Source organism: Cervus canadensis, chromosome 23, assembly GCF_019320065.1.
Source record: "Cervus canadensis isolate Bull #8, Minnesota chromosome 23, ASM1932006v1, whole genome shotgun sequence".
Taxonomy (NCBI): Eukaryota; Metazoa; Chordata; class Mammalia; order Artiodactyla; family Cervidae; genus Cervus; species Cervus canadensis.
In genome coordinates this window covers 2,190,082-2,217,469 of record NC_057408.1, presented here as the reverse complement: position 1 = coordinate 2,217,469, position 27,388 = coordinate 2,190,082, and the positions used below count along the sequence as shown (strand labels likewise).

Below are 27,388 nucleotides of genomic sequence, written 5' to 3'. Positions count from 1 at the left end.
GCAACCCACTCCAGAGTTCTTGCCTGGAGAATTGCATGGACAGAGGAGCCTGGCTGGCTATAGTCCATGGAGTTGTGAGAGTCAGACATGACTTGGCAACTAAATCATCATATATATGTATGTGTGTTTTTGTGTGTGTGTATGTATATATAGTGAGCTATATAAGCTTTTTGTATGTTTTGGAAATATACTCCCATTTTGAGGATAAAGGAAACAGAGGCACAAAGAGGTTAAACAATTTGCTTATAAGCAATGGAGCCAAAAGTGAACCTAGATGGACTTGAACTTAATCACTGCGTAGGACAGCCTTAGAGACACCTCTGTTAACATTTTGGTGAATTCCGTTTCTATTCTTCTTTTGTGCATGAATGTATTAAAGACTATATATTGATGAAAATGGTATTGTATTTTGGTCAAATTTATAACCTGTTTTTTTTTTCCAGTTAATAGCATTCACTAATATTCTAAATCATTATTTTTAATGGCTGCATGGTATTCTATGAATTGGTGAATACTATAATTCACTCCTAACAATCCCTTGTTTTGGATGTTTTTAAGTTGTTCTCACTTTCTCATTATTACTAACAGTGCTATGATAGACATCTTTTTAGGTGGTCTGTGAACACAAGGATTTCCTAGCATTAACTAGTTGCTATGCACAGGGATGGAATTGTTGGTCCAGGGGGTTGCAGAACGATAAGTCTTTGACGCACATTCCTCACCTCCAGCAGCACCTGAGAAGTGCTGGCTTCCCAGCCCTGTGGGGAATAAACTCTGGCAGTGGAGTGGAATCCGGGTTGGAAAGAGAAGAAACGGAGCAACAGTTGCTGAGTGCGTGGGTAGAAGGGAAGGACCTTCTGCAGACAGCCAGAGAGGGGGGCTGAGTCTGTGGAAGTAGCTCCGCGGGGCTTGGCAATGAGGGAGGTGAGCATTCAGAGCAGTAAACCCTTCTCTACACCATACTGTTAAAACACCCCATGGTATTTAGGCCGACATCACAGTTTCTTAGGAAATATACAGGTTGTATATTTTTTTGTGGAGGATGAAAAGAGCAGAGTGTTTTTCTTGATTACCACCCAGGAGTGCCTATTAATGACTGAGTGATATTTCAGTGCCGGTGTGTAACCAGCTCAGCTGGGTTCAACCCAGGGCCTGTGTTCCAGCAAGTGGGAAGTGCCGACAAAGTGATACAGACCCCAGAAGTTCTGGAGTGCAGGACTGAGGGCTCGGAGATGGGGGCCTTGGGAGAGAGTCTGGGGTTTAAGCTAGGCTGGGCAGGGAGCGTGGAACCACAAAGAGACAGCCTTCTTGTCCAGGTCCCTTGAGTTCACATCTGGGATTCAGTCCTTTCCGACTGTGAAAGCTTGATTAAGTATCTCAGCCTCCTGCTTCCACTGATCACCTCATCAGTGAATGGTGACAATAGCCATTGTGAGGATTATCTGAGATAAGAGGTGTGCTGCCCCATCTAGGTTCTCAGCAAGCCCTGGGTGCTCTTACTTCTTGATTAGTGGGTGTGCCGGCGAGGGCAGAGAGGTTGAGGGCCCTCTATAGAAAGCAAAGATATTCCAGTCCTGATTAAAGAATAGGGTGAATCTGGGTGAGAAATTTGGGCCTCTGGACCTGAGGGTAGAAAGAGGAAACCGTCTGGGGTCAGGAATGGGGAAGGACCACTCGAGTCCATGGGCTTGGGAGGCCATCCACTGGTCAGTGGCCGTGACCCAGCGTGGAGCCTTGCTGCCCATCCTCGGGTTCTATGGACGATGTCCTCCCCACACCCATGCGGGCTGGAGTAGTTAGGGGTGTTCCCTGGAGAGGGGAGAATGTTCTTCCTCGGCTCCCACCCCCAAGGCAGCTTCCCCCAACCCCTGCCATCTTCTGCTCCCACACAGCCCCTGTGAGATCTCACTTCTGCATCTTGGCATCTTGGCTCTGGGTGAGCGGAAGTGCTGGGTGTCAGGGTGTGAGGCTGGCAGATGCGGTTGGGGGTGGGGTAACATCAGGTCCAATCATCCCCCTTCTAACCCTCCTCCCCAGTCTCACCTGTGGGAACAAATAAAGCCACGTTCTAATTAGACAGGATCTGGGGATGGGCAAAAGCTCCGTTCCCTCAGCTCATCCTCAGCTCATTCATGATTCTCTGCTTCCTGAGAAAGCCTGGACCACGTGAGCCTCTCCGAGGCTCACACCACGCTGGGCGTGGGATGGTCTCTTCCTTGGCAAGCGGGACAGAGGCTTCCTTATGGGGTCTTTTGCTAGGCTTCTGCTGTCGGGCACATTGACGAGCAGCTTCGCCCGCTCAGCTGGTCACCGGGCACCAGGACGTGGGGCTTCCGGCCCCCTCAGGGCTGTGCCTCCTCCTCCTGCCACCCAGGATTGCTCTCGGGAGATGTGTCCCGTCACTGCTGTGTGCCGACTGTTCCAGACGGCACGCCGGGGAGGCTGCGGGGGCAGCTGGCGCACCCGGTGGAGCAGGAGGCAGCTGGGGCTTGCCAGTGCCTGCCTTTTCTGGAAGCCCAGCAGGCAGCTTCCGGCTGGTCTGCAGGGCACATACTTCCTGTTTGGAAGGAGCAGCCTTGTGCCTCTGCCAGGAGGGGGTGCAGAGGGGGAAAAAGGGCAAGGGCCAGGCTGGACTTGTGCATCCCCTACGATGTGACCTTGAGGCAGCCAACTGTCTTTTAAGCTACAAATAAAATTCTCTGTGCAAGACCCCGGCTCAATGCGGTTGGGTTTTGGAAGGCGTGATGGGATCAGCACCCTAATCTGTAGCTGTGGTGTATTTGTTCAGGTCAATGTTTCAATTAGTCTGTTCTCCTTGAGCTCATGCTGACCTTTGGAGGAAGGAGGTTACTACCTGGTTTCAGGTGTGTGGGCTGTACCCGGCTCCAGGGTGACTATGTAAAGAGAGCCCTTTCACAGCATAGGGACTGTGGGTTTATGCATTTATTATGACAGTTATCCAACAGATGGCAGTCAAGTGTCTTGAGGAAAGGCTCCCTTTATCTCATCTGCACACAGGCACTGTGTGGGCTAATGGTAACCCTGATGAAAGGTCAGAGAGAAATAGTTCTAGGGAAAATTTTATAACAGATAATATGCCAAACAGGTAAACCACAGGCCAACTCCAGGGCTGGGGCAGGCCATCTCTAGTCCCCATTTCTCCCATGCTGCTCAGGAAGAGCGATGAACTCAGCTTGCCAGCTCCTCCTCCACCTTGACCTTCCCCTTTCTTCTCATCTCTACTCCTTGCTCGTTCACAACCAGGCAATGAGCTGAAAGGCACGAGGCCTAAGTTTGCAGAACTGGACCTGCTATTGTCCCCACCTTCAGGAATCCCCAGATTAGACTAGCCCCTCTTCTCAATCGGACTCAAAGGAATGGCAGCTTCTGCCCAGTCACACAGCACTGTGAGGGGCAGGGAAAACGGAGCACCGTTCATGGTCCTTTTCATTCCCCACCCCGGCAGAGAAAGGGCAGTCATTCCCCAACCTTTAGAGCCCTGAGCTGCTTAGCTAGTGGTGAAAGTGAAAGTGAAGTCACTCAGTCATGTCCGACTCTTTGTGACCCCATGGTCTGTAGCTTACGAGGCTCCCCCATCCATGGAATTTTGTAGGCAAGAGTACTGGAATGGGTTGCCATTTCCTTCTTCAGGGGATCTTCCCCACCCAGGGATCGAACCCGGGTCTCCCACATTGCAAGCAGACGCTTTTACCATCTGAGCCACCAGGGAAGCTAGCAGTGAGGATGCGCTATGATCATCCTGTAAATAACTGACTCCCCTGGGCTAGGTAGCACTGCTCCCATCCAGGCCCCAGAGAGCAGAGGGGTCTGCAGTCCTCTGTCCAGAAACACACAGGATGGTGCACAAGATAACATAGAGCAGGGGATGGCCACACCTGGCCTGTCACCTGTCTTTGTGTGGACTCTGAGTCTAGAAAGGCATTTACATATTTGGAAGATTGAGAAGAAATCAAAACAAGAAGAGTATTTCATGACACAGGAAAGTTCTGTGAAGTTCAAGTGTCCATGTCCATAAATAAAGTTTCCTTGGAACGCAGCTGGGCCCATTTGCTCATGTAGCATTGACATAGGACTGTGGGCCGCTGCTTGGTGCTACAGTAGCCGAGCTCAGGAATTGCAGCAGAGACCGGGAGGCCTGCAAGGCCGAGAATATTTAATATCAGGTACTCACAGAATAACGTTGCCAGCCCCTGGTCAAGAGCCTGAGAGCCCATGAAGTATTCTGGAAGCAGCCCTGGATTTGGAGACAAAAGACCTGGTTTGAGCCTTGCTGGCAACATTTAGCAGCTGTGTGTCCTTGCTCTCTGAGCCTCAGTTTCCTCATCTGTCAGCGAGAATGTCCTCGCTACCTGCCCACCTCATGTGGCCCTTGCATGGATCACAAGGACAGGCAAGTGCCTTGTGAACTGCAAGGCCCATATGAATGTTTAGTATTATTTGCCCAAGAAGGTGGGTCATTCTGGCCCCTTCTTTCCACCTTTCTTCTCATTGTCTTTCTCCAGGCCGCCTTGCTCCCTTGGCCTCTGGGGTGGGGGTTTTTATTGGCTCTTCCCCTTTCCCCCTGGCTGAAACACCCACCTGTAACCAGAATGGAAAGCCTGTGCTTGTTGAAACTCTGATTGCAGGAAGTTGGGGGGCTCTCATGCGACCACTGAAGAGGAAGTCTAGCTGTACCACACTGGCCGTTTGCCACCTGTGAGGGGATGAAGGCCTGCTTTTATACTTTTATCACAACTCAGGATGGACGCTGGGCCCTGGGCTTTGCTTGGAAAATGGGTAATCAGATACCTAGGGCTTCTGCTTGAAGAGGAAATACGGGGAAAAGAGAACAGTAATAAAATAAGCTTCATTGTCTGTCTATGGGGCCTTTAAAGAATGGATTTAAAAAGCAGTTCTTGGCCCCTCCTCAGTGTGATCAAAGGCCACAGGCTCTCCATTCAGCCAACTGCATGGGGGCCCCGGGTCTCATTCTGCTGCAGAAGTCCCACAGAGTTTAGGACAGTCTAGCAGTCCATGAGGTCGCTAAGAGTCGGACACGATTGCGCGACTTCACTTTCACTTTTCACTTTCATGCGCTGGAGAAGGAAATGGCAACCCACTCCAGTGTTCTTGCCTGGAGAATCCCAGGGCCAGGGGAGCCTGGTGGGCTGCCGTCTATGGGGTCGCACAGAGTTGGACACGACTGAAGTGACTTAGCAGCAGCAGCAGCAGCAGCAGCAGTTTTGTTTCAGAATTGACTTCCCCTTGCATCCTGTTCATCTGGCTTCCTGACCCCTGGGCATCAGCCCCTGGTCGCCTCACCTGGAAAGGCCTGGAAGCTTTCTCTGGCCTATTGGTCCCTGACCCTTGGCTTGCCGCCCCTGTTGCCTCACTTCAGCCCTGGTTCTCTGCTTCCCTGGGCTTTCCCAGGACTAGGATGTGTGTTCCCTAAGCCCTTGGTGGGTTCCTGCTTCCCTGGCCTCATCTTTGTGGGTCCTGGTTACCTCTCCCACCCTCTGAGACGCCTCCCTGTTCTCCTGGCTTCCCTCCACAGTCTGCAAGGCTACCACTCCTTGTCAAACGTCACGGACTTGCAGACCACAGAGGACCCAGTGTTCTCACATCCCTCACCTCTGCCATTTTCTCCAGAGTCCCTGACATACTCAGTGAGATGCTCATATGTGCCCAGCACTGTGCAAGGAGCTGTGAGATGTCTCCTCACTGTGTGCTTGGCACAGAGTGAGCGCCTAGGGGTCTCTGGGGATGGGAACTCACTTCCTCCAAGGGTATCCCAGTCCTTGTTGAAGAGCCCTAGATACTAGAAAATGTTTCTTTTGGTGAGCTACAATATCCCTCTTTATACTTCATCCCACTAATTCAAAATCTGCCTTCTGGAATGACTCAGAGTGTCTGTACTCCTTCAGCAAACATCCCCCAGTCCCCTCGTCCTTTCTCCTGCTTCACTGTGCCCAGTTCCCTTTGGGGTCCTGTTGCCCCTCTGATGCTCAGCAGAGGCCTTCAGAGCCTCTCCCTGTCCCCACACCATCGTGGTACCTCCAGCCCAGCAGAGGGGTCTTGTCTCTTTGTGAGCTCTGACTGCGCCTGAGAAAGGATGTGAACCAAAGCGAGTGACTCTCAGAGGCCCTCCCAGCCAGAGGAGGAAAGAACCACCCCTGAGGGAGGCCTCTGGCCCTGGAGGATGACCAAGAGCAGGATCTGCTGATGACCCACGTGATGAAGGGTGCCTGGAAGGCAGCCATGTTAACAGGCTCCCCAGGGAGCCCAAATGTGGCCCAAGTTTCAAGTCACTGAGCCAGGGTTTGCATGTCTGAAGGCTTGGCTCGGTTCCCATCTCAGAAGTATCTTTGTGGTGAAGCAAGAGGGGGTGGGAATCTGAGAACAACTGTCCTACTGGAGCCTACATGTGGGGACGAGGATTGGAGGGTCTTCTCTCCCCTGGATGGGTTTTGCCAAGTAGAGATTGAGGAGAAAAAGAGAAGACATTGCTCCCTCTGAGCTCAAGGTCCTCAGCCGGTCAAAGCTCAGCCTTCAGGACTGTGTGGGTGGGGAGTCCTCCACGGATCCGCTGCAGAATTCTGCACTGTGCCCTCTTAGAGGGCAGCCCTGTACTGCTGGGCAGGCCTCAAGGTGTGAAGGGAGAAAACTGGCTTTGTTCTCACCTCCACACCTCAGTCCTTTGCCCTGAGCAACTTCACCAGACTTTGAGATTTAGGAAATTCAATGAGCTTTTCAATATACTCAGTGAGACAAATATGTGCCCAGCACTGTGCTAGGAGCTATGAGAGAAATCATATGAGAGAAGGAAGTCCTGCTCCCAGTCCTCTTTTAAGTTCTTAAGGAACTTACAAGCCTCACCTGCGGGAAACAGCAAACAGAACAGGGAGGAGATGGTGAAACTGGGAAATCATTGTCACCGACTACATGGCAGAGCCAAGGAGCACAGGGAGAAAGACCTCTGGGGCCTGGGACACTGAGGAAAGCTCTAGGGAGGAGGCAGGCAGAGGGGCTAGGATTCGGGCCTCAGTTAAATACCTTTTATTGGCTTCATATACTAGGCATGTTCATGTGTATGTGCTAAGGTGCTTCAGTAATGTCCAACTCTTTGCAAACCCTAGGGAGTATAGCCCGCCAGGCTCCTCTCTCCATGGGATTTTCCAGGCAAGAATACTGGAGTGGGTTGCTATTCTCTCCTTCAGGGGATCTTCCCAACCCAGGGATCGAACCCATGTCTCTTATGTCTCCTGCATTGGCAGATGGCTTCTTTCCACTAGTGCCAACTGGGAACCCCATATATTGGGCATAAGACATCTAAAAAAAGATTCTGGAACATAAAAATAGAAAGCTATGGCAGCAAGGGGAAAGATAAGGGAAAGTTGCCTCAGCCCTTAGAATTGTTGGCCCACAAAGAAAATCTAGAGGAATCTCCCTTTTGCAGCACATAGAAACTCCTGGCTTTTGCTCCCCACTCTAAGGCAAGATCTGGTTGGGAAGATTTAGGTATGGCTTAACATGCTGTCAAGTTTACATTGAACACCGCCCCCTCTTGAGGCCATGGCGAAAACTGAAGCATTTTGGGGTTACAGAGAATGGATTTCTGTTTAAAAAAATGGAGCAAGATACAGGAAGCAGATATAGGTCTTTAAATGAAATGATGCCAAAATGTGTATTTGTTGGCTCTTATTGGTTGCACTGGTCTTTGCATTGGTTATGGCCTTGACAATTTATATATAAATTTGGTTTTTATTTGCATAATCAGTTTTCTCCAATGAATTTTTATAACGTGAGGCAGTGTAGAGAACAGATTGGCAAAAATAGCATAGAGGCAGTGGGCCCAGCTGGAGTCATTTCAGTATCCAGGGGAGATATGCTGGTGGGCTAGTTGCATTTGGATTGACTCATGCATCCCAAGGCAACAAGTTAGTAGATGAAAACAGAAGTCCCCTCTCCCCCTGATTTGTGCTCTGCATGCACAAATCAGCAATGTTGAGCAATGACCACTTGAAACCCAGTCAGGTGACTTGAGTCTTGCTCAGTTATTGACAGTAACGGTGACAATTCATGTGCTGCTGGAAAGAAGGGTGGATGGTGTGGTAGCTACTTTGAGGCCTCTGTTCTTCTCTGCTCAGGATCGGAACGAGCTGACACTTTCTCTGTCTTCATTTCCAGGTAACAAGTATGAAGTCAAAGTGTACACTGGTGATGTCATCGGTGCAGGGACTGATGCTGACGTCTTCATCAATATCTTTGGAGAGTATGGAGACACAGGTAATAGATTTAAACTCTTCTCAAGCCACTCCCAGAACTTCTTCTTAAGTGGGCTGTTTCCCACCCTCCTGGCAGAGGAAGGCAACTCCAGGCTCCTCTAGGCTCTTCTCTTGAGCCTCTCTCTTCTTCTTGTGATACGCATTGTCATGGCCTTCCTCGGGCAGCATGGTGCCCTTTGGGTCAAGTTTATGTGAATGATGTGTTTTCAGAATAAGCTGCGCTTGGCTTTTGAATTGATTTTAAGCCATCCTGCATCCTAGAATAGACCCAAGCTCCACATTTCCAGGGGATTCATTCTCACTCACTCTATCTCCCTAAGCTCCATGCCCATCTTGAATTATATTTTGGGATGTGACTGGGCACGGCCTGACTCACTGCAGCAGTTTGGGGCAGGTAAGAATGGGGCAGGGGGAATATTGCTCTTGGCCTCATAGGTGGACCAGGAACTGAGGGCACAGACCCAGCTGTAGGTGTTGGAAGGAGGTTCAGGCCAGTAGAACTACTGAGACAGGTGGTTCGCTCCTGCTTCTGCCAATTTAAAGGAATACTATAGGAATCAGAAAAGCTTCAGAGACACGAATTTTGGACATAATCTATTAAATAATTTAAAATGCATTGCTGGAATTATAAGAAAAAAAAGAGAAATCTCCAAGTGTCAGAAATGAGAGAATTTAAAACCAAAATATTAGCTACAAATGGATGCTCTGAATCTTGGAAGAAGGAAACCTTCATGTTTAACAATCTATAGGATAAATTTCCATACACATTTGGGGTCAGAAATTATATTCTGGCTCTGTATGAGGCAAAATATACAAAAGAGCCAGGATCCCTAGAAGTTCACAGGAACATCTTCAGTGAAACAATAGACTAGGAAAAAAAAATTGCTCCTCAGTACAGTAAGCATATCTCTGTAAGAACTGTATATTAAAAAGACAATTGCTGGGGAATTGATAACTTAGGCTTATATATAGGTGGGCTTGAGGTGTCATTTTACACTGCAAATGTGACTTGGGAACTCTACCCCTCAGGTAGAGAAAATTTGTTCCATGCCAGTGGTTTAGTTGCTAAGTCATGTCCAACTCTTGTGATCCCACGGACTGTAGACTGCATTGGCAGGCAGATTCTTTACCTTGAGCCACATGGGAAGCCCCCATGACCAATATAGGAAGCAAAAATACAGGAACTGAAAATACAGTTACTAAATATAAACACTTAGTGGATGGGTTAAACAACACAATTAGAAATTGTTGAATAGATAATTAGCGAACTGTAGAAAAATATAAACAAAATATACAGATGTGTCAGAGACATAAAAGGTTGGAAAAATACCAGTAAGAGGTCATGAGATGTGGAGGAGGGAATACGCCTTGACGTGCTGAACAGGAGTTTCAGAAACAGAATACACAGAATAGGTGAGAGGAAATATTTGAAGAGATAATGGCTGATCATGATTTTTTCAGAATTAAGCAAAGATATGAATCTTCAGATTAAAGTAACAAAAGACACTGACCAGAATAAATAAGAACAGATCTTCATTTAGATACGTTATGGTGACCCCAAAGGTCAAGAGAAAGATCTTAAAAGTAACCAGATTTGGTGGATTATCTTCTATAAAGACAATTAGATTGATATCAAATTCCTATCAGCAGCCTATTGAGGATATAAGTTCATGGGATAATATTTTCAATCCTCTGGGAATTCCCTGGGGTCCAGTAGTTAGGACTCCATGCCCTTACTGCTGAGGGCCTGGGTTCAATCCCTGGTCAAGGAACTAAGATTTCTTACAATCCCACAAGCTGTATGGTGTAGCCAAACCTAGAATTCTATACTCAACTATTCCAGAATGAGGGCAAAATTAATGGATTTCCAAGCAAACAAAGAGAAATAAGACTTACCACTCATAGACACATGCTTAAACATGAGTTTTTCATAGACTCATGCTTAAACTCCTGAAGAATATACTTTAAGAAAAAGAAAATTGTACCCAGAAGAAGTGTGTGAGATCTAAGAAATAAAGGTGAGCCAAAAAATGATAATTATGTAACAAATTTAAGGAAGCAATAACTGTACAAAATGATACTATTAATAATAACTATTATCAAGACATGAGAAAATGTGGATGTGGACCCTAAACACTAAAACACAGTGATATTTGAGAAAGAAAGGAGATAATAAGAATTAAAGCATATCTTGGTTGCCGTCCATTCACTAACTTCAAAGAATAATTAACTTTAGACTTTGATACATCAAGTATGCATATTAAAATTGTAAAACTAAGCACCCCAAAGAGAAATGCATAAGTTCTAAACTAGGAGAGGAAATGAAAGGGGATAAAGACTCAATCAATCCAATAGAAGTCAGGAAATGAAGAAAGAAAAAGCATGCTAATGGCAAAAAGTAAGATAAATGTGTAAATAATACAATAAATAGAAATAAACTAAACTAAATTCATCCACTAAAGAATAAATGTTCTCATATTAAATTAAAAGAAATAAAATCCAGCTTAAATATATGAGACACAAATTTCTGAGAATACATAAAATGAAAGTATACCAAGAACATACCGTCTACAGGAAAGAAGCTGGTGTAGCTATATTAATACCCATCAAATTAAACTTTCAGACAAAACACTTCATTAGAAATAAGTATCAGAATGACAAAAAGAGCAATTAACCTGGAAGATAGGATAATTCTGAACTTGTATAGATTTAGCAACATATTTTCAATACATGTGAAGCAAAAAGTAATAAAATTCTTGGAGAAACTTGACAAGTACATAATCATAGTGGAAGATTTTAATACAACACTCTCAGTAATTGATAAGTCAAATAGATAAAAATTTAGTATGGTTGCAGATTTTAACAATGGTTAATAACCTTGGTCTGATGAAAGTATGTAGATTCCTAAATCCAGTGGGTAGAGAATATACATTCTTTTCAATTGCATAAAGACAAATGCAAATGAATCAATAACAGAGAGACAACATTCTTTGATCATAAATCAATAAAATCAGAAGAAACTCAAACCTTTTACCCCATTTAGAAACATTTAATTTTCAAAAAAATTAATGATCACCTATAAAATCCAAGAGAATTTAAAAAATCATTAGAACCATGAGAAAGTTTAATAAAGGTTCTGGATATAATTAATACAAAAATATTAATAAAAACAGTAAGCAAACATATTATTTAAAAATATGTGATTTATACTAGCAATTTGGTATCTAATAAAAACTCTGGAAAAAATAAAAATTTCTACTTAATAACATGCAAGAATACCTAAAAAAATGGAAAAATATATTATACTTAGGGATGAGAAAAGACTTAAACTCAGTAAGATGTCCAAATTTCTCAAGTTATTCTATAAATGCAATGCAGTTTCAGTCAAATTCCCAAAAGGCAATATTCCATGGCTTAAACTGCTATTAAATTCATGTCCACAAGGGCTAAGTGTTGCCAGGACAATTTTGAATAATGAAAATAATATTGACAATATTAATAATATGAAGATATTTGCCCTCCAAATACTAAAATATTCAAATCTCCAAAAACTATAACAATGTGATATGTATAGAAGGATAAACAAATAAACCAATAGAATAAAGAGTCTAGAAATACACAGACAGTGTCATTATAAATCTGAGCAGAAAGGATGAAATATTAAATTACTGGTGTTAAAACAGTTGTCTAGCCATATGAGGAAAGATAAAAGTCAATCTTTTTACCTTTCACCACACACAAAAATAAGTTCCAGATGCGCTAGAGATTTAAATGTGAAAAAGCAAACTATGACTTTTTAGAAGAAACTTTAAGAGTGTGTCTTTTAAAAATCTCAGTTTAGGATAGAGTTTCTTGAACAATTCACGAAAAGTACAAACAAGAAAAGGAAATATTGATAAAGTCCATTAAAACAAGAAAATGTCTGTATGAAAAAAGGACAGACAAAAACAATAGACAAAGACAAAGAAAAGGAAAGACCACAGACAAAGGAAAGACAATAGAAAAATATAATAAAGTAAATGAACAGAAAAATTATGGACAAGCAAAGCCTGAATGGCCAATATATATATGAACCAATCTCAAAATATATGTATATATATGAACATCTTTCAGTCTTTTCAAATAGTGAAAGGAATGCAAACTAAAACCGTAATTAGACACCATTGTCCACACATGAAACAGAGGTTTAAATACATATGTTAACAATGATTACGGGGAATGGGAACCCTCAAGGGCTGCTGGTGATAACTGATGTAATACAACCATCTCTGAAGGTGCTTTTGCAATAGCTAATACACTGAAGATGAGCACATCTCAATATCCAGAAACTCTGTAGATGTCCAGTCAGATCAGTTCTTACAAATGTACGGCAGAAGTTTAGTACTAGAGAGTCCATTTCAGTGCTATTTACAATAGCAATCAAATAGAAACAACCCAAATGTGAAAGAATGAACACAGAAGTGTGTTTTCTTCATTCAATGACTGTTATACAGCAGTTGGATGAATTCGGTTACTAGCATCAACAGAATAATCTCAAGGAGTGATATTCTTAAGAAAAGTAAGTTGCACAAGGGTGTGTGAGGATAGGATGATGGTAACACGAGCAACAGTAAGAATCCCAGCTCCTAACATGGCACCTACCTACCACACTCCGGGCACTACCCTAAGGGCTTTGCACACCTTCATTCAGTTAATCCTCGAAACAGCTCCTATGAGGTGGAGTCCTTATCATTCCTACAGTACAGACAAGGAACTTGTCAAAACAGAACGATGTTCACTGTGATGTTATTTATGTAACATTCTAAAACATGCAAAATAGTATATGTTCTTTATGGATACATACATGCACAAACAAAAATTCATGAAAATAATGGATGCCAGTTGATGATGTGTTTGCTTGTGGCAGGGTGTGGCAGGTGAAGGGATGGGCCATGAGGCTTTAGACCTACCTGTTGTGTTTAATTTCCTTTAAAAAAGAGAAAGGCCTATGTTAATTACACAAAATGTTAATATCTGTTATACCTCTTATATCTGAGTGGGGAGTACATGAATGTCTAATATTTTCTATATGTGTGAGTTGTGGCAATCTAAAATTTAGAAAAATTTAAGGAATCAACTTCTGGAAAAGAAAGAAAACAGGATGGAGAAGCAAAAATCTGGTGCTTAAATGGGCTTGTAAGGGTTAACATGACTGGTAGACTTGGGAAGGTGATCATGGAAAACTCAAAACTAGAAGGAACAGGTTAGCTCAAGCCCTAACTATGTGCTTAATACCTGTGTGACTTCTGGCAAGTTGTTTCACTTCTCCAAGTTTCAGTTTCATCATCTGCAAGACAGAGTTAATAATACTTCCCTCTTAGATTGTGAGAAGGAGCAAGAGAGGGGGAAAAGAAAAAGTTAAACACGCAGCAGAGTCTGGTGATAGTTCTCACTGCCGTTTTCCAGAGGAGTCAAGCCTAAGGCAGCCTGCTGGCTGATGTTAGGGTCCCAGCCACAGCCCGTGGACCAATGACCACGGTTGTGCTCCTTGTTCAGGTAAACCAAGGCAAGGCCTCAGGTCCAGGGGCTGGGGTGCAGATGGGTTTGCTAGGGTGGGGAGCCAGGCTAAGGCAGAACTCAGAAACCCAGTTATGGGTCCTGGGCACAGGCCACACGCAAGGTGAGCCTCGGCCTTGACTGGCAGCTGGAGGGATTTAAGGAGTCTGTAGATCTCGGGGTGAAGCTACCCTTTTAAAAAAATTAATAAACTCTATTCTTTAGAGTAGTTTTAGGTTCACAGCCAAATCGAGTGGAGTACAGAGAGTGTCCACATACTGCCTGTCCCCACCCACAGCCGCCCACATGGTGACTTTTGAGACCATTCTGCAGTGGGCGGCCCATTAAAGTTTGGAGCCGGTTCTCTCTCCTCCTCTGGTCTCCTTCGTACAAGTAACTTTCTTGTGTGTCTGTGCATACAGGTGAGCGTAGGCTGGAGAATGAAAAGGACAACTTTGAAAAGGGGGCTGAAGACAAGTTCATGTTGGATGCCCCCGACCTGGGGCAGCTCATAAAGATCAATGTTGGCCACAACAACAAGGGGGCGTCTGCAGGCTGGTTCCTGTCCAAGGTGGGTTCAGCTGCCTGTTTGCAGTCCCTTGGCCTGGGAAGGGGGAGTTCTGGCTCCTCAGAGGCTGTACTTCAGACCTAGATTCCCTCCTTAGGTCCATCAGCCTCCACCCTTCTACCTAAGCCCCCGGTCAGCCATGCTGCTCTCCCCACAGCCTCCCAGGCTTTGCCTGTGTTATCTATCACCTTCCCAGAAGGACCGCTTCTCTCATCTGCACCCATCCAGGGTCTGATCCTCCTGCAGGGCTCTGTCACTAAGCCTTCCCTGACTCTGACCACCAGAACCTCTCCCTCCCACGAGTGTCTATAACCCTGCTGGCTTGTAGCATTCATTTCACCTTAATCATAAGCTACCTTGTAACTTATCTTGGGTCATTGCTTTGTACCTCAAACTTCTGGATCTCAGGTCCTCATAATTTTACCTAACCAGGACAAAGTTAAGAGTCAAGAAGAAAACAAAAAGGCTTCTGAGAAGCTGAGATCTATCTGGCTTAAATTTCACAAGAAGAGCTCATGCCCCAGGTACTACCTTACCCTGCCCTGACTTTGAAAGCAAGACCCCTCAGATTCTCACTCAGTCTAATGCTTGCTTATAATCCCTTCTAGCAAATTGCTACTCGTAATTTTAAATCTATATAGCAGAAAATTAGAGGTAAAAAGAGACACTGAAATTGGTGGGGTTATTGAGAATTGCAGTGGAGAGACAGAGAAGACAGAAAAAGTCAAAAGAATATTGAACGATCATGGAAGTCTGAGGTCATTTAGAAAATTGGCTACCAGCCTTTGCATGTGTTTTCCTTAGTCATGAGGCTATCCACATCTTTCAGCTCATCATAGAATGATAGGAAAAAATGGATGTGTGACGTATTTTGAAAAATATTTTGAAAAGGTCTTACTGCTTAAAAACATAACACTCTTGGATTTATAATAATCTGACTACTGAGAATGAGGCTGTCTGAATAGTTGAGGTTTTGTTACTCCTTAATTTCGTATACCATGCTGTGGCAGTTAGGAATGTGCTTGGCTGCAAAGATCAGAAATTGAGGTGCAATCAAGGGCTTATTTTTCTCATCTCACGTGAAATCCAGATGTGGCCAGCTCAGGGCTGGTGCAGCAGCTTTCTGAGACCTGCTCTCTCGCTGGGTCACCATCCTCAGCACAGTGGCTTTCATTCTCCAACTTGTCTCACGATCACATGTTGGCTGTTGAACCTCTAGGCATCTTATCTGTGTTCCAGGCAGGAAAAAAAGAGAAGACCAAAGGGGAAGGACTTTTTTTTGATGGCATGCCTTGCCTTATTTTGAGAGAAACATAACCCTGTTTGGAACCTCTGCATGTGTCATGGGCCACCCTAACTGTACTGGAAATTGGGACTTCAAGTAGGTTTTCCAGCCGTTATGGCAGAAGTAGGCTAAGAAGGTGATTAGAAAGGGTGTTGAGTAAGAATCCTTGCGTGTCTGCCACATGTCTCTCCATAACTAGCCTGAAATTTCCTTGAGGGCACCTCCCCAGCTCTTGGCATGGGACAGGGTGCTGAATCAGCAAAGCAAGGAATGGCCAAGTTTCTTTTGGAAAGAGGGGGCTTCCTGGCTGTAAGAGCAGCCAGCCTGATGCTGAATAGGGTTCCCGCAGGTTAAGTGGAGCTGCTGCTTGGATTGGAGAAGAAAGGGGGCAGGAATCCAGAACCTAGAGAGCCAATGTCCAGGCAGAAGTGTGTCCTCAGCACAGAGGAGGCAGTGTGCTTTATGACCTCAGCCAGAATGGGGCACAGAGAGATACCTTGATGAGTCCCTTCATCCTGGGAAAGAAGATTGTCAAAGTGAAAACGCAGGAGTAGCTGAGGGAGCTGCAAAGTGCACCCGAGGGCCTGAGGGTGACCTTGACATAGTCGTTCAGCTGTACCTCGTGAGGTCAGGTTCCTCCTTGGTCACCTGGACCCTAATCCCTTGTGCTTTCCTTTGAAACATGTCCTTTTGTCATCTTCATGCTCAAAGGAAAGGGCAGCACAACAACGTGTGAGATACAGGGTAAGAACACTTTTCCTTTCAAACGCTGAAAATCTTGTTCCATTACCTTTTGAAATTCGATATGGAAGTCGCACAGACTTTTGTTTCTTTCTGGACAGCCTCTTTTGTGGGGTGTTTGTTTCAGCTAGGATGCTTGTAGGATTTTTTCTTTTTATTTATAATTTAAAATTCTTGCCAGATAATGTCTAGGAGTAAGGTCTTTGTTAGTTCATTCATCTCCCACCACCCCCTCTCCCTTCCCTTCCCTTCCTTCCCTCCTTCCTTTGTTTTTAAAAGAAAAGTGAGGTCTCTCAGTTGTGTCCGACTCTTTGGGATCCCATGGACTATAGCCTGCCAGGCTCCTCTGTCCATGGCATGTCCCAGGCAAGAATACTGGAGTGGGTTGCCATTTCCTTCTCCAGGGGATCTTCCTGACCCAGGGATCGAACTTGGGTCTCCCGCATTGCAGGCAGACTCTTTATTGTCTGAGGCACCAGGGAATCCTTTTTAACTTCTCTATAACATAAGTCTTTTATATGATGCCTAGGATATTTTTTGTTTGTTTGTTTACAGCTCAGAAAAGAGATCTAGTAAATATACTAAGAGGTCAGAAAATATACTAGATTCTTTCTTGGCTGGCTTTATTCTGATCTCTTCTTCAGGAAACAATTATCCATTTACTGGATCTCCACTCTCTGTTTTCAAAAGCTCTCAGCTTCCCTTTTATTCTTTCATCTCTATTTTCTTTGCATTCCATAAGAACTTGTCAAATTCCCTCCCACCTTATTATTGACTTGCTTTTTCATACCACCAGTTCCATTTCTTTCTCCTATTAATATGCATTTTAGTTTTGAATATTTCTTGAAATTATTTTTTCTTCTCACAAAAGTAATATATGTATATTCATTGTTAAAAGTTTAGGAAATACAAATAAGCAAAAATGAAATAATCTGAACCACCATAATTTCACCACCCAAAGGTAACCAATGTTAATGTTTTCATACCTATCCTCCAGGCATTTTTCTGTGAACTAATACACATATGTCATTTAAAATAATGGGGTCATAATAAGCACAATGTCTTACAAACTGCTTTGTCTTCATTTTCAAGTGTAATATACATACTTCCTCATGCTATTTAAACAGAATAATATTGATATTTCACAATGCAGTTTTTAATGACTATAATACTTCACTACCCAGATATACCATGAAATATTAAACCAATTCCTCTTTGTTGAACATTTCAATCTTTTCCCTCAAACTTATTGAGGAAATAAACTGTGCTATGACAGACATTCTCATAGCTTATCTGCACACACATTTATGATTACTTCCTACAAATAATTCCTAGGAAATACTTAAAGGTCATGCAGAATTGTAAGAGCACTGATGAATTTGCGGCTACGCAGTTTTGCTTTCCTTGATATGTTTCCTCATGTGATCTGGTTCTCTTTTCATATCATCTTACTGCCTTTTTGCTGCAGCCCCTCCTATCCTTAAAGATGTTCACTCCTATTTAATAAAGACTGTATTTTGTTGTATTCTATTAAGCAAATCAGTTTCTTGTAGGGCTTCCCTGGTGGCTTAGATGGTAATGAATCCGCCTGCAATGCAGGAGACCTGAGTTTGATCCCTGGGTTGGGAAGATCCCCTGGAGGAGGGCATGGCAACCCACTCCAGTATTCTTGCCTGGAGAATCCCCGTGGACGGAAGATCCTGGTGGGCTACAGTCCACAGGGTCACACAGAGTCAGACACAACTGAGCAATTAAGCACAGTTTCTTGTCTTCTTTTTCTGTATCCTTTATCCTTTATTATACTTTATACTTTTTTTGTATTCTTTATCCTTTATTCAGTCTTTTCCAGATTCCCGCTCTTCTTTTCATTCTTCAGAACGATTTTTCCTTCTTCCCACTCTCCTTCCTTCCTTTGCTTCTTTTTCTCTTCTTTCTGTTTGCTCCTCAGACACTGTTTTAAACCAGAAGCCAAGCAGGCTACTTTCAGTGTGAGATAGGTTATTCTCTTTGGGGCCAGTATTATGTGTAGGGGTGAGTTCAGGGCCTGGCAGGCAGGTCCCCAAGGGAAGTGTGCCTCCAAATGTTCACTGGCTTCTGAAGAGCTCCTAACAGTCTGTTCCTTTAACTTAAGCCAAACCGAAATACTCCTTGGGAATAAGACATAAAAATAAGTCTAGTATTTTGTAGGTCGGAACACCTGGATTTACTAGGTATTTTCTTGAAGGAGGAATTCTGGTGAGGAAGGAAGAAGAGGATTTTAGGTCCCAGGCAGAGTGAGTGCAACCTGAAAATCAGAGGCTACCTCTCATCACTGTGACTACACAGTGCGTAGCCAGCCCTAGCCTCCTGCCTCCCCATGGAGACTGGGTCTCCACACTGCCCTTCCTCACCTCACCTCCACAGAGACACCAGTTAAAGTGCCGTGAGATTGCCGTCATCTCCACATTCGACAACTGTACAGCAAGTGCTCCCATTCTAGAAGTGGCCTGGTTGATTGCCTTGGACATCACGTGACAACTGCTCCTTTGGTATTTCTGTGTGGGGGCTTGGAGGGATAAATCTGACAGCCTTCATAGGTCGCCTCCCTCCTCTTCTTCGTTAGTCAGTTGTCCACGTGTGCTCCTCACCCCCCTGTTCTTCATTCCTTCCCTGAGGCTGGCATCTCCCTCCCACAGGCTTTGAACATGGCTTGGGTCCCCACGTCTGCTTAGTCCAACAGTTGTGATTAATTCAGATGATCAGTTCAGCTCAACCACCAGCTCCAAAGAACAAGAGTCACAAGATGGAACATCACACTGCCAGTGGGCGTTGCCTTTGGCCCATCTGCTTTGGGAGAGGATTTGCCCAAGGTCCTGTAGCTCTTTGGGACAGGGGTGGGACCTGTTCCCAGTCCTCTGGACTCCAAGTCTGGATTCTCTCCACTGTGCCATGCATTAGAAAATCCAGAATTGGGTAGGTCCCCTGCCACATGCCTTAGGGAGCTTAAGTTCAACCAGTACCACTGACTCTGACAGGAAGCGGAGACAGAGACTCATGGAGCAGATTTCAGGGACCTCAAGGAACTCAACGTGGCCTCATGTCACCAATTTATACTCAACATTCAACAAACATTTACTGAGTGACTATTACATCCTAGGCCCTATGTTATGAATGACTGTTACAATGGACATGGTTCTGCCTCTAAAAGAGATAAGACAAGTTCCTGAATACTTACAGTAAGGTAGGTTATTTACTGTAAGGCAGGTTACTTACTGAAACCTTATATCCCAAAACTTTAGGGAAAGTCCAGCTTTCAGTGAATGAACATTCTGTCCTAAGGGTCCTACAAGTGTTGATCAATCCAAATGTCCTGGTTTATAAATCAGAAAACAGAATCACCCCAACTTTAATACAAAGCTGGATGAGGCAAGCATCTTTCATGAGGTGCAAACAAATGTTGGGGTGAGTAGCGCCTGACTGGGCGTCAGAGGAGGCTCCAGGGAGGGTCTGTTGGAGCTGGGCCGTGAACACGGGCAGGGCTTTGCCAGGGAGGGCAGGGAGGAGGAGGACAGATGAGGGGCAGTTGGAAGGTGGCCCCGGAATACTGAACAACTCAGGGCCAGGGCACAGGGCTCAGAGAACTGAAGCACGTCAGGGGGTAACTGAGGGCAGGACCACTGCAGGCATGATCAGAAGAAGCCACTGAAAGTCTTTATTGAATGAGGCAGCCTGAGGCAGTAATGAAGGAATGGGTACGTGGATGGGCTCAGAAGAGAGGAATGAAATGTAGAGGAAGGGGTCAGAGCGTTGGAGGTGATGCCACTCAAATGCTGTTGCCTGCAGTTACTCGCGTTGGTGGTATGTTACCTAGCAACTGGCACAGTACTTCAGTGTGATGAGTGAGGCATAGGGCGCAGGGGGCAGCAGGAGGCCACCAACCCCTCTTCCTTTGCTGAACTTCAATTTCTCTCATAGACCATTCCCTCTTTCTTCCATGAGCCCAGGTCTCCCCTACTAACCCCTGGAAGCTGAGATTTATTTCCAAGTGGGTTCATAAGCTCCAAAGTCTTCATCTTTTTTTTTTCCTCCTGTGCTAAAACTTACCTGTCCCTTGCCCTATGATCTAAGAGTTAGAGATGTAAACCACAGTTCAATAGTGGATCTTAGGGAGTGCTCTGGTGGCCCAGTGGTTAAGAATCTGTCTTGTAATGGAGAGGATGCAGGTTTGACCCCTGTTTGGGGAACAAAGATCCCATATACCATGGGGCAACTAGCCCACGTGCTCCAGAGCCCCCATGCCACGACTAGAGAGTCCATGTGTGGAAATGAAGATCTCAAGTGCTGCAGCTAAGACCCAGTGCAAACAAAAAGAAAAAATAATGGTTCTTGGAATGTGGCATGGCTGCTTATGAGTCAAGCAAGTCACCTTGACTGGATAACAGATGTGCATTTTCAAACAGAAAATTGGAAACACGGGTAGGTCTTATGTTCATTTCCTGCTCCATGACTGGTGCAGAGAGGGAGCATTGTGGATCACCCAGACTGTCTGCATCTCAGGCACCTTGGCATGTGGGCAGGAGGAAGAAGACCCTTCAGTCTCCCTGGATTGCCCTGCGTGTGGAGGTTTCATCTCTTCTGCCCAAAACAGGCCTCTTCTCCAACCAGGCTATGTCAGGTTGGTGGATGTTATTCCCACGTCAAGGAGGAGGGCTGCTCTGGGTCATGGTTGACTCTCTACATCCACCTACAACGTACTGACTCTAAGACCAGCTCCATGTGCTTGCACTGAGATGTCTAACCCAGGCCGGAGGAAATCAGGCCCCTAGGCTCTGGGTTGTGTAGGGGTGTCTGTGAACAGTCTGGAAAGATCCAGAAAGAAAGAAACCCTTCTTGTCAGCTTCATCTTTGGCTCCCCATTTTTTGTGGGTGGTTTATCCTCTTTGCTTCCTTTGTGGCTCAGATGGTAAAGAATCTGTCTGCAATGTGGGAGACCCAGGTTCGATCCTGGGGTTGAGAAGATGCCCTGGAAAAGGGAATGGCAATCCACTCCAGTATTCTTGCCTAGAAAATTCCATGGACAGAGGAGCCTGATGGGCTACAGTTCAAGGGATCACAAAGAGTCAGTTACAACTGAGTGACTACGCTTGCAGGCTTTCACGTTTTTATCCTTTGTGGGGCTTCCCAGGTCATGCTAGTGGTAAAGAACGTGCCTGCTAATGCAGGAGACATAAGAGACGTGGGTTCAAACCCTGGGTTGGGAAGATCCCCTGGAGGGGGGCATGGCAACCCACCCCAGTATTCTTGCCTGGAGAATCCTATGGACAGAGGAGCCTGGCGGGCTAGGGTCCACAGGGTCACACAGAGTTAGACACGACTGAGGTGACTTAGCACTAACCCCTTTGGGTTTTTGTAATGGGTGGTTTCATTGTAACTTCTGTGTCCCTGTTCTTGCAAGACAGAGTGGGCCCCGCCGTGGACAGACCCCTTTCTCTAGCTGCCATCTCGCCTCCCAAGGCTCATGACCCCTGGTTTCCCACTTGCTTCTTGGAAGGTCAGCCCAGCCTGTAGACTTGTCTGCAGGTGGAGAATATTCCTCCAGGAGATAATGGTTCTTGTTTGCCATTAGGTTATTGCTTCTGTCTTTCACACACACTCATGTGTGTGCTTCTTTATCATTCATGGTAAGGTTGCTTCTATCTTTACAGTCTTATTTTACTGTTGTCTCTGCTAAAACAACAGTGGTCTGGAGGGAGCACCACCATTTCATTCTGTTAGCAAAAACCACTCCTGAGCTGTCTTGAATTCTTAAAAGGAACGTTATGGAAACGCAGGCATGTCTGGGCAACTCATGAACTGAAGTGGGAAAGCTGTTTGTTCTTCTCCAGAGAGGCCCTCAGTAATGTCCCTTGAGCAACCAGGCTCATGGGTCCCGGGCCACAGGACCCTTATTAGCAGAGACCAGAACGCCTTTGGGAGAACCGTCAGCCCCATCTCGGGGACAGTCTTCCTGCGGAAGTGCTGGCATCAGCTCCTTCTATATCTCACTTCTCTACTCCTTCCCACCATGCTCACCACTTGCTACCAGATATGTTCCAAAATGTTCTACCCTCTGGGAGCCAGCTTCCTCTAGCCTCATCCTGCAGACTAAATAATTGTCTACATTTTTCAATATATTGTGTTAGCCGAAAAGTTCATGATGGAAAAACCTGAACAAATTTTTTGGTCAACTCAGTATATCTGGAAGTTTTCTAGACCTATCCATGGGCTTTCATCCTTTCTACACCAGTGTTTAAGTCTTGGCAGTTACTCAAACACTCATTCATATGTTGTCTCTTTCCTTTGTGGTTCAGCTGTGCAAGCTAGTTTTACTCTATATAGATGTTCAATGGCAACACATTCTGTTTTTCAGATTAGCTAAGCTTATTAAGCCAGGAATTTCCATCAGACACCAGGTCAGGAGAAGGCCCTTTATTGATGGCATCTCTGTGAACTGCGAGGGTGGCTGTCATTTGCTCTTGGAATCATGGCTGGCAGTCCATTCTGTGAACATTTGAAGACAGAAACGGTCAATCGGTACATCTAGATTTATGAGTAGACTTGACAGCTTATCTGATAAGCTAAGTCCTTTCTTTCTTCACCTTGCTTTTCCAACCTTGTAAAAGTCAGCATGAAGCCAGTTAAGAGGTATAGCCCAGATTCTTGGCTCCCCAATCTCCCCCAACCCCAGTCCTCGGAGATAAAAGCAAAAGCAGAGAAATGCACAGATAGATGAATCGATAGAGTCTAGACTTTCTTCAGTGGCAGAACCTGCTCTGGACAGACCACAGTGGTCATTAAGCATTCACCTCTGTAAGTACAGATACTTGATAAAATCAGCAAGCTCTGAAGGGTGACTCTTACCAACCAAACTTACAAGGCACTGATTTATAAACCTGAGCTTGAATGCCAATTTACTTGGGGAGAGAAGGCTGGTCACTGGCTCAGGCCACTGCCGCCCCCTGGTGGGTAGTATCCTCAGGAGGCCAGTCGTGAGCCCAGAAGTTTCCTGAATGAACACTGGGTTAGAACTAGGTGAGGTGCCCTTAGGTAGGTCAAGACGTGCCCTGTTTCCACATTACAGGTACTTTGATCTTAGGAAGTGAGTTTTTCACTAAAAATCAGCCCTATTCTGTCAGGCAGCCCTGGGAACACTCACCCTGTCTGTCACCAGGTATGTCTACCTTCTCATTATGATGGAAGACTCGACCTGGTTATTGACAATCACAACTGACAATCACAATTACCTTAGAGTGAGTTTTCAGTTGGATGTTTCTGGGACATTTTGAGAGGGCCTCTCAGCATCTTGGTGAGCTTGAGAAGACACATTTATCTCAGCCTTGCTAACCTAGCTCACGTGTGAGTCTCCCCAGGGGCTTCGTGAACGCCCAGTTCCCCTACCGTCACTGTCCGTGGCTGACATTTTCTGACCAGCTCACCAGATCCCAGGATTCAGTGCGCCAGAATCAGGGCTTCTAGCTCCCTTTGCATGGACTCTCCTTCTCAGTAAGAAGGCCAGAATCCCAAGCTTCAACAGGTGAGGAAGATGATGATCTTGGTGCTGTCTGCAAATCCAAGCTTCCAGTTCTGGCTCCCCAGTCTCACTGGGCACCTCCTGCCAAGTTTCTTGCATTGCATTTTTAAATGGTCATCAACAGAAGAGGGAATAAAAGCTCAGTAATTCAAGAAGGAGGTAACTCTCAGTCATGCCCGTGTGACTCTTAGCGCTTTGCAAGGTTTTCCTGACAACAGGTGTGTCCTTGTGATAAGCTCTCCTTGGGCCACTAAGAAGATGAGAACATATCCTTAGAGTTCACTCAAGTGATGGAGGAATGGATTCGGTCACCGCGTGTGACCTCCATGACATTTAACATTCCCTCTCACTGTCTCTTTCCCAGATTGTCATTGAAGATATTGGGAACAAAAGAAAATATGATTTTCCTCTTAACCGCTGGCTGGCCTTGGATGAAGATGATGGCAAAATCCAGAGGGATATCTTAGTGGGTGGAGCTGAGACCACAGGTAGGACTGAAGAAAGGGGAGGTGCAAATTAGCTAATATTTCACTTTCTGTCTGAGGGTCGGTGTTCTCATCTGTGGACCTAGAGACTTTCAGTCAAGAGGGAAGCAGTTGTGTCTTCAGACAACATTCCTCCTGCCCCTGAAAGTGCTCTCCGCTCCTCTGGGCTGAAGTCTGGGCTCTGCTGACGCCAGAGGAGATGGGGAAGCGCCCTTGAGTAGATGCTGACTTCCCAGGGAGAAGAAATTATCCATAGGATGGAGCCAGGATGTGAACATGTGTCCATTTTCCAGGATCTTGACTCACTCTTCCCTCCTCCTACTATGAGTGTTTTCTATAAGTCAGGCTTTCTCTAGGCACCTGACCCATGTCATCTCCTCTAGTCTTCACAGCACCCCTACAGTATGGAACAGTTGTTCCCATTTCACAATAGAGGGAAACTGAGTCACAAGTTAAGGCACCTGTTCAAGGTCACACAGCTGGTAAGTGACAGATCCGGGATTTGGTCTGCTTCCTAAATCTCTGCCTTGTAGCATTGCCATGCACAACTTGAAACTCCCAGCACGGAAGTTCATAGATGTTCCCGAAGATCGATGTTGGTGAATACGCGCAGCTGAGAATGTGCTCTGGGGCAGACCTTCCCATGGCTCCCGCTGCTCACAGGATGGGGCCAAGTTCTGGGGTATCAGGCAAAAATTGCTCCACAGCTGGGCTCCAGTTGACTGTTTCATCAGCATCTTTCAACACCTTCTCCCACCACTCCTACACACGCTCCCTCTCCCCGCCCCATCTGCCCACCGTCCACTCTGTCCTGCACCTACAACCCTACATCTCATCCACATGCCTTCCCTCTCCCTCCTCTGAGCTGCCGGCCTTCCTCTTTCTCTGCCTCTCTCTTTGGAACATGCTTTCTCCTCAGCCCGTGAGGCCATTTCTCTTCCTTCTTCTCAGATTCCTGCTTCCAGTCACTTCCTCTGAACCCCACCCTCCACCCCTCTAAGTGGGACCATTTCTCCTTCTTTTGCTCCAGACATTTTGAGTAGAACTTGATGGCTACTGTTTAGGAAGCCACATATGCTCCTCTGCTCTAGTGCTTTTCTATTTTTCTTCTTTTCATAAAAATATTTTTATTTGTTTATTGGTTGTGCCTGGTCTTCATTGCTGCTCGGGGGCTGCTCTCAGTTGTGGTACGGGGTCCTCTCACCGTGGTGGCTTTTCTTGTTGCAGGGCATGGGTTCTACAGCGTGTGGGCTTCAGTGGGCCCCTGGCTCTAGAGCACAGGCTCAATAGTTGTAACACTCGGGGTTAGCGGCTCCATGGCACGTGGGATCTTCTTGGACCAGGGATCCAACCCTTGTCTCCTGCGTTGGCAGGTGGACTCTTTGCCACTGAACCACCAGGGGAACCCTCCAATGTTTCTCAACCTTGGCATTGCGGTGCCTTGTCCTTACCTGACCATTGTTGGGTGTGTCGTAAGTGTATTACTAGAGTTTGCCAATCATTTACTTAAAAACATACACTAGGGCTTCCCAGGTGGGTCAGTGGTAATGAATCCACCTGTCGAGGCAGGAGACATGGGTTCGATCCCTGATCTGGGAAGATCCCACATGCCACGGAGCAACGAAGCCAGAGTGCCACAATTATTGAGTCTGTGCTCTAGAGCCTGGAAACCACAACTACTGAAGCCCACGTGCCCTAGAGCCAGTGCTCCGCAACAAGAGAAGCCGTCGCAATGAGCAGCCCGTGGTCACAACTAGAGAGTAGTCCCCCGCTCAAGGCAACTAGAGAAAAGCCCAGGCAGCAACGAAGACCCAGCACAACCAAGAGTAAAAACAAATAAATAAAAAATCACTGAGTTTTATGCTTGAAGTGGGCATGCGTAAAATATACCGCAATAAAGTTGTTAAAAAAAACATCCATGAGAGTAGATTTAATATGTCCCCTTTAACTGTGTTACTATTACTTGCTTGCAGTGGCAGAGGAGGAGGAGACATGAGTCAGACACTGGGATTGCTCACAGCCTAGGCCATGGCAGTCTGTCTAGAGTGAGAACCTCTCTGGCCACACGTTGTAAAGCTGGAGGCCCACTCTTTGAGGGTGGTAGCTATTCCTTTTTATCGTCACATTCTCCCAAGGCCTATTATATAGTAAGCATTCAGTAAATGTTTGTTGAGCAAGGGAAGGTGCAAATGTATGAATGAATAATGAGCTATCTTCCCAGAGATGTTTTATTTCTCTGAGACGAGGGGATGAAGTTAGGATGAAAGGGAGGTGGAGGACTAGCAAGGTTCAAAGTACCACTTAGACTCCTGGACAGAGTGAAAAAAATGCAGACCCAACCTTAACAGAATTTCCTGTAGTTTCCTGTTCAAATGTTTGTCTTTGGTGTTCTCCTTTACCCTCTCTCATCTCGAGTTTAATCCCCCTTGCTGAGTCTTCTCCAGAACTCTGTGTCCTCACATTGCCTCTGACCAAACCCCAAATGGCCCAGGTCCCTCCTCAGTCTTCTGACATCGCACCATGTCAGGTGGCCAAGAAGGCCATCAGTGCCCTCTATTAGAGTTATACTTTTAAGTTATGAGCAAAAGAGCAAGCTCCATGAGTCAGAGAGCCCCGAATATAAATCTCTATTAATCGAGTTGACTATTACAATTAAATGAGACATAATAGAATTCATCCGGCAGCTATTAATAATATGCACATGGTAATTAGCATTCATAATAAGCACTATTCTGAGCCAACCCAAGCTCTTCCTTCTCTTTGTTAGTTTCCTATAATCATGCCTGACAGCTTCCTATAACCTGCAGTTTGTTCCTAAAGTCAGAGGCCCTGGCACACCCCAACTCTGAAAAAGATAAAGTGAAGGGCCTGAATTCCAGCAACAACCCAATGAGCAGGAAATGTTTCCTCCCCTACAGCTTCCAGAAAGGACAATTGATG

At 45.5% G+C, this 27,388-nt stretch overlaps 1 protein-coding gene across 2 annotated transcripts in view; it reads left to right on the top strand.

Annotated features, from left to right (window-relative positions):
* The window catches only part of LOXHD1 (lipoxygenase homology PLAT domains 1), a 193,735-nt gene that overhangs the window by 30,584 nt on the left and 135,763 nt on the right, over window positions 1-27,388 (top strand). For both annotated transcript variants that reach the window (XM_043444370.1, XM_043444369.1), the window contains exons 5-7: window positions 8,188-8,286; window positions 14,243-14,391; window positions 24,328-24,451. In XM_043444370.1, coding sequence (XP_043300305.1) covers window positions 8,188-8,286; window positions 14,243-14,391; window positions 24,328-24,451 — 372 coding nt within the window. The remainder of the gene's footprint in view (window positions 1-8,187; window positions 8,287-14,242; window positions 14,392-24,327; window positions 24,452-27,388) is intronic.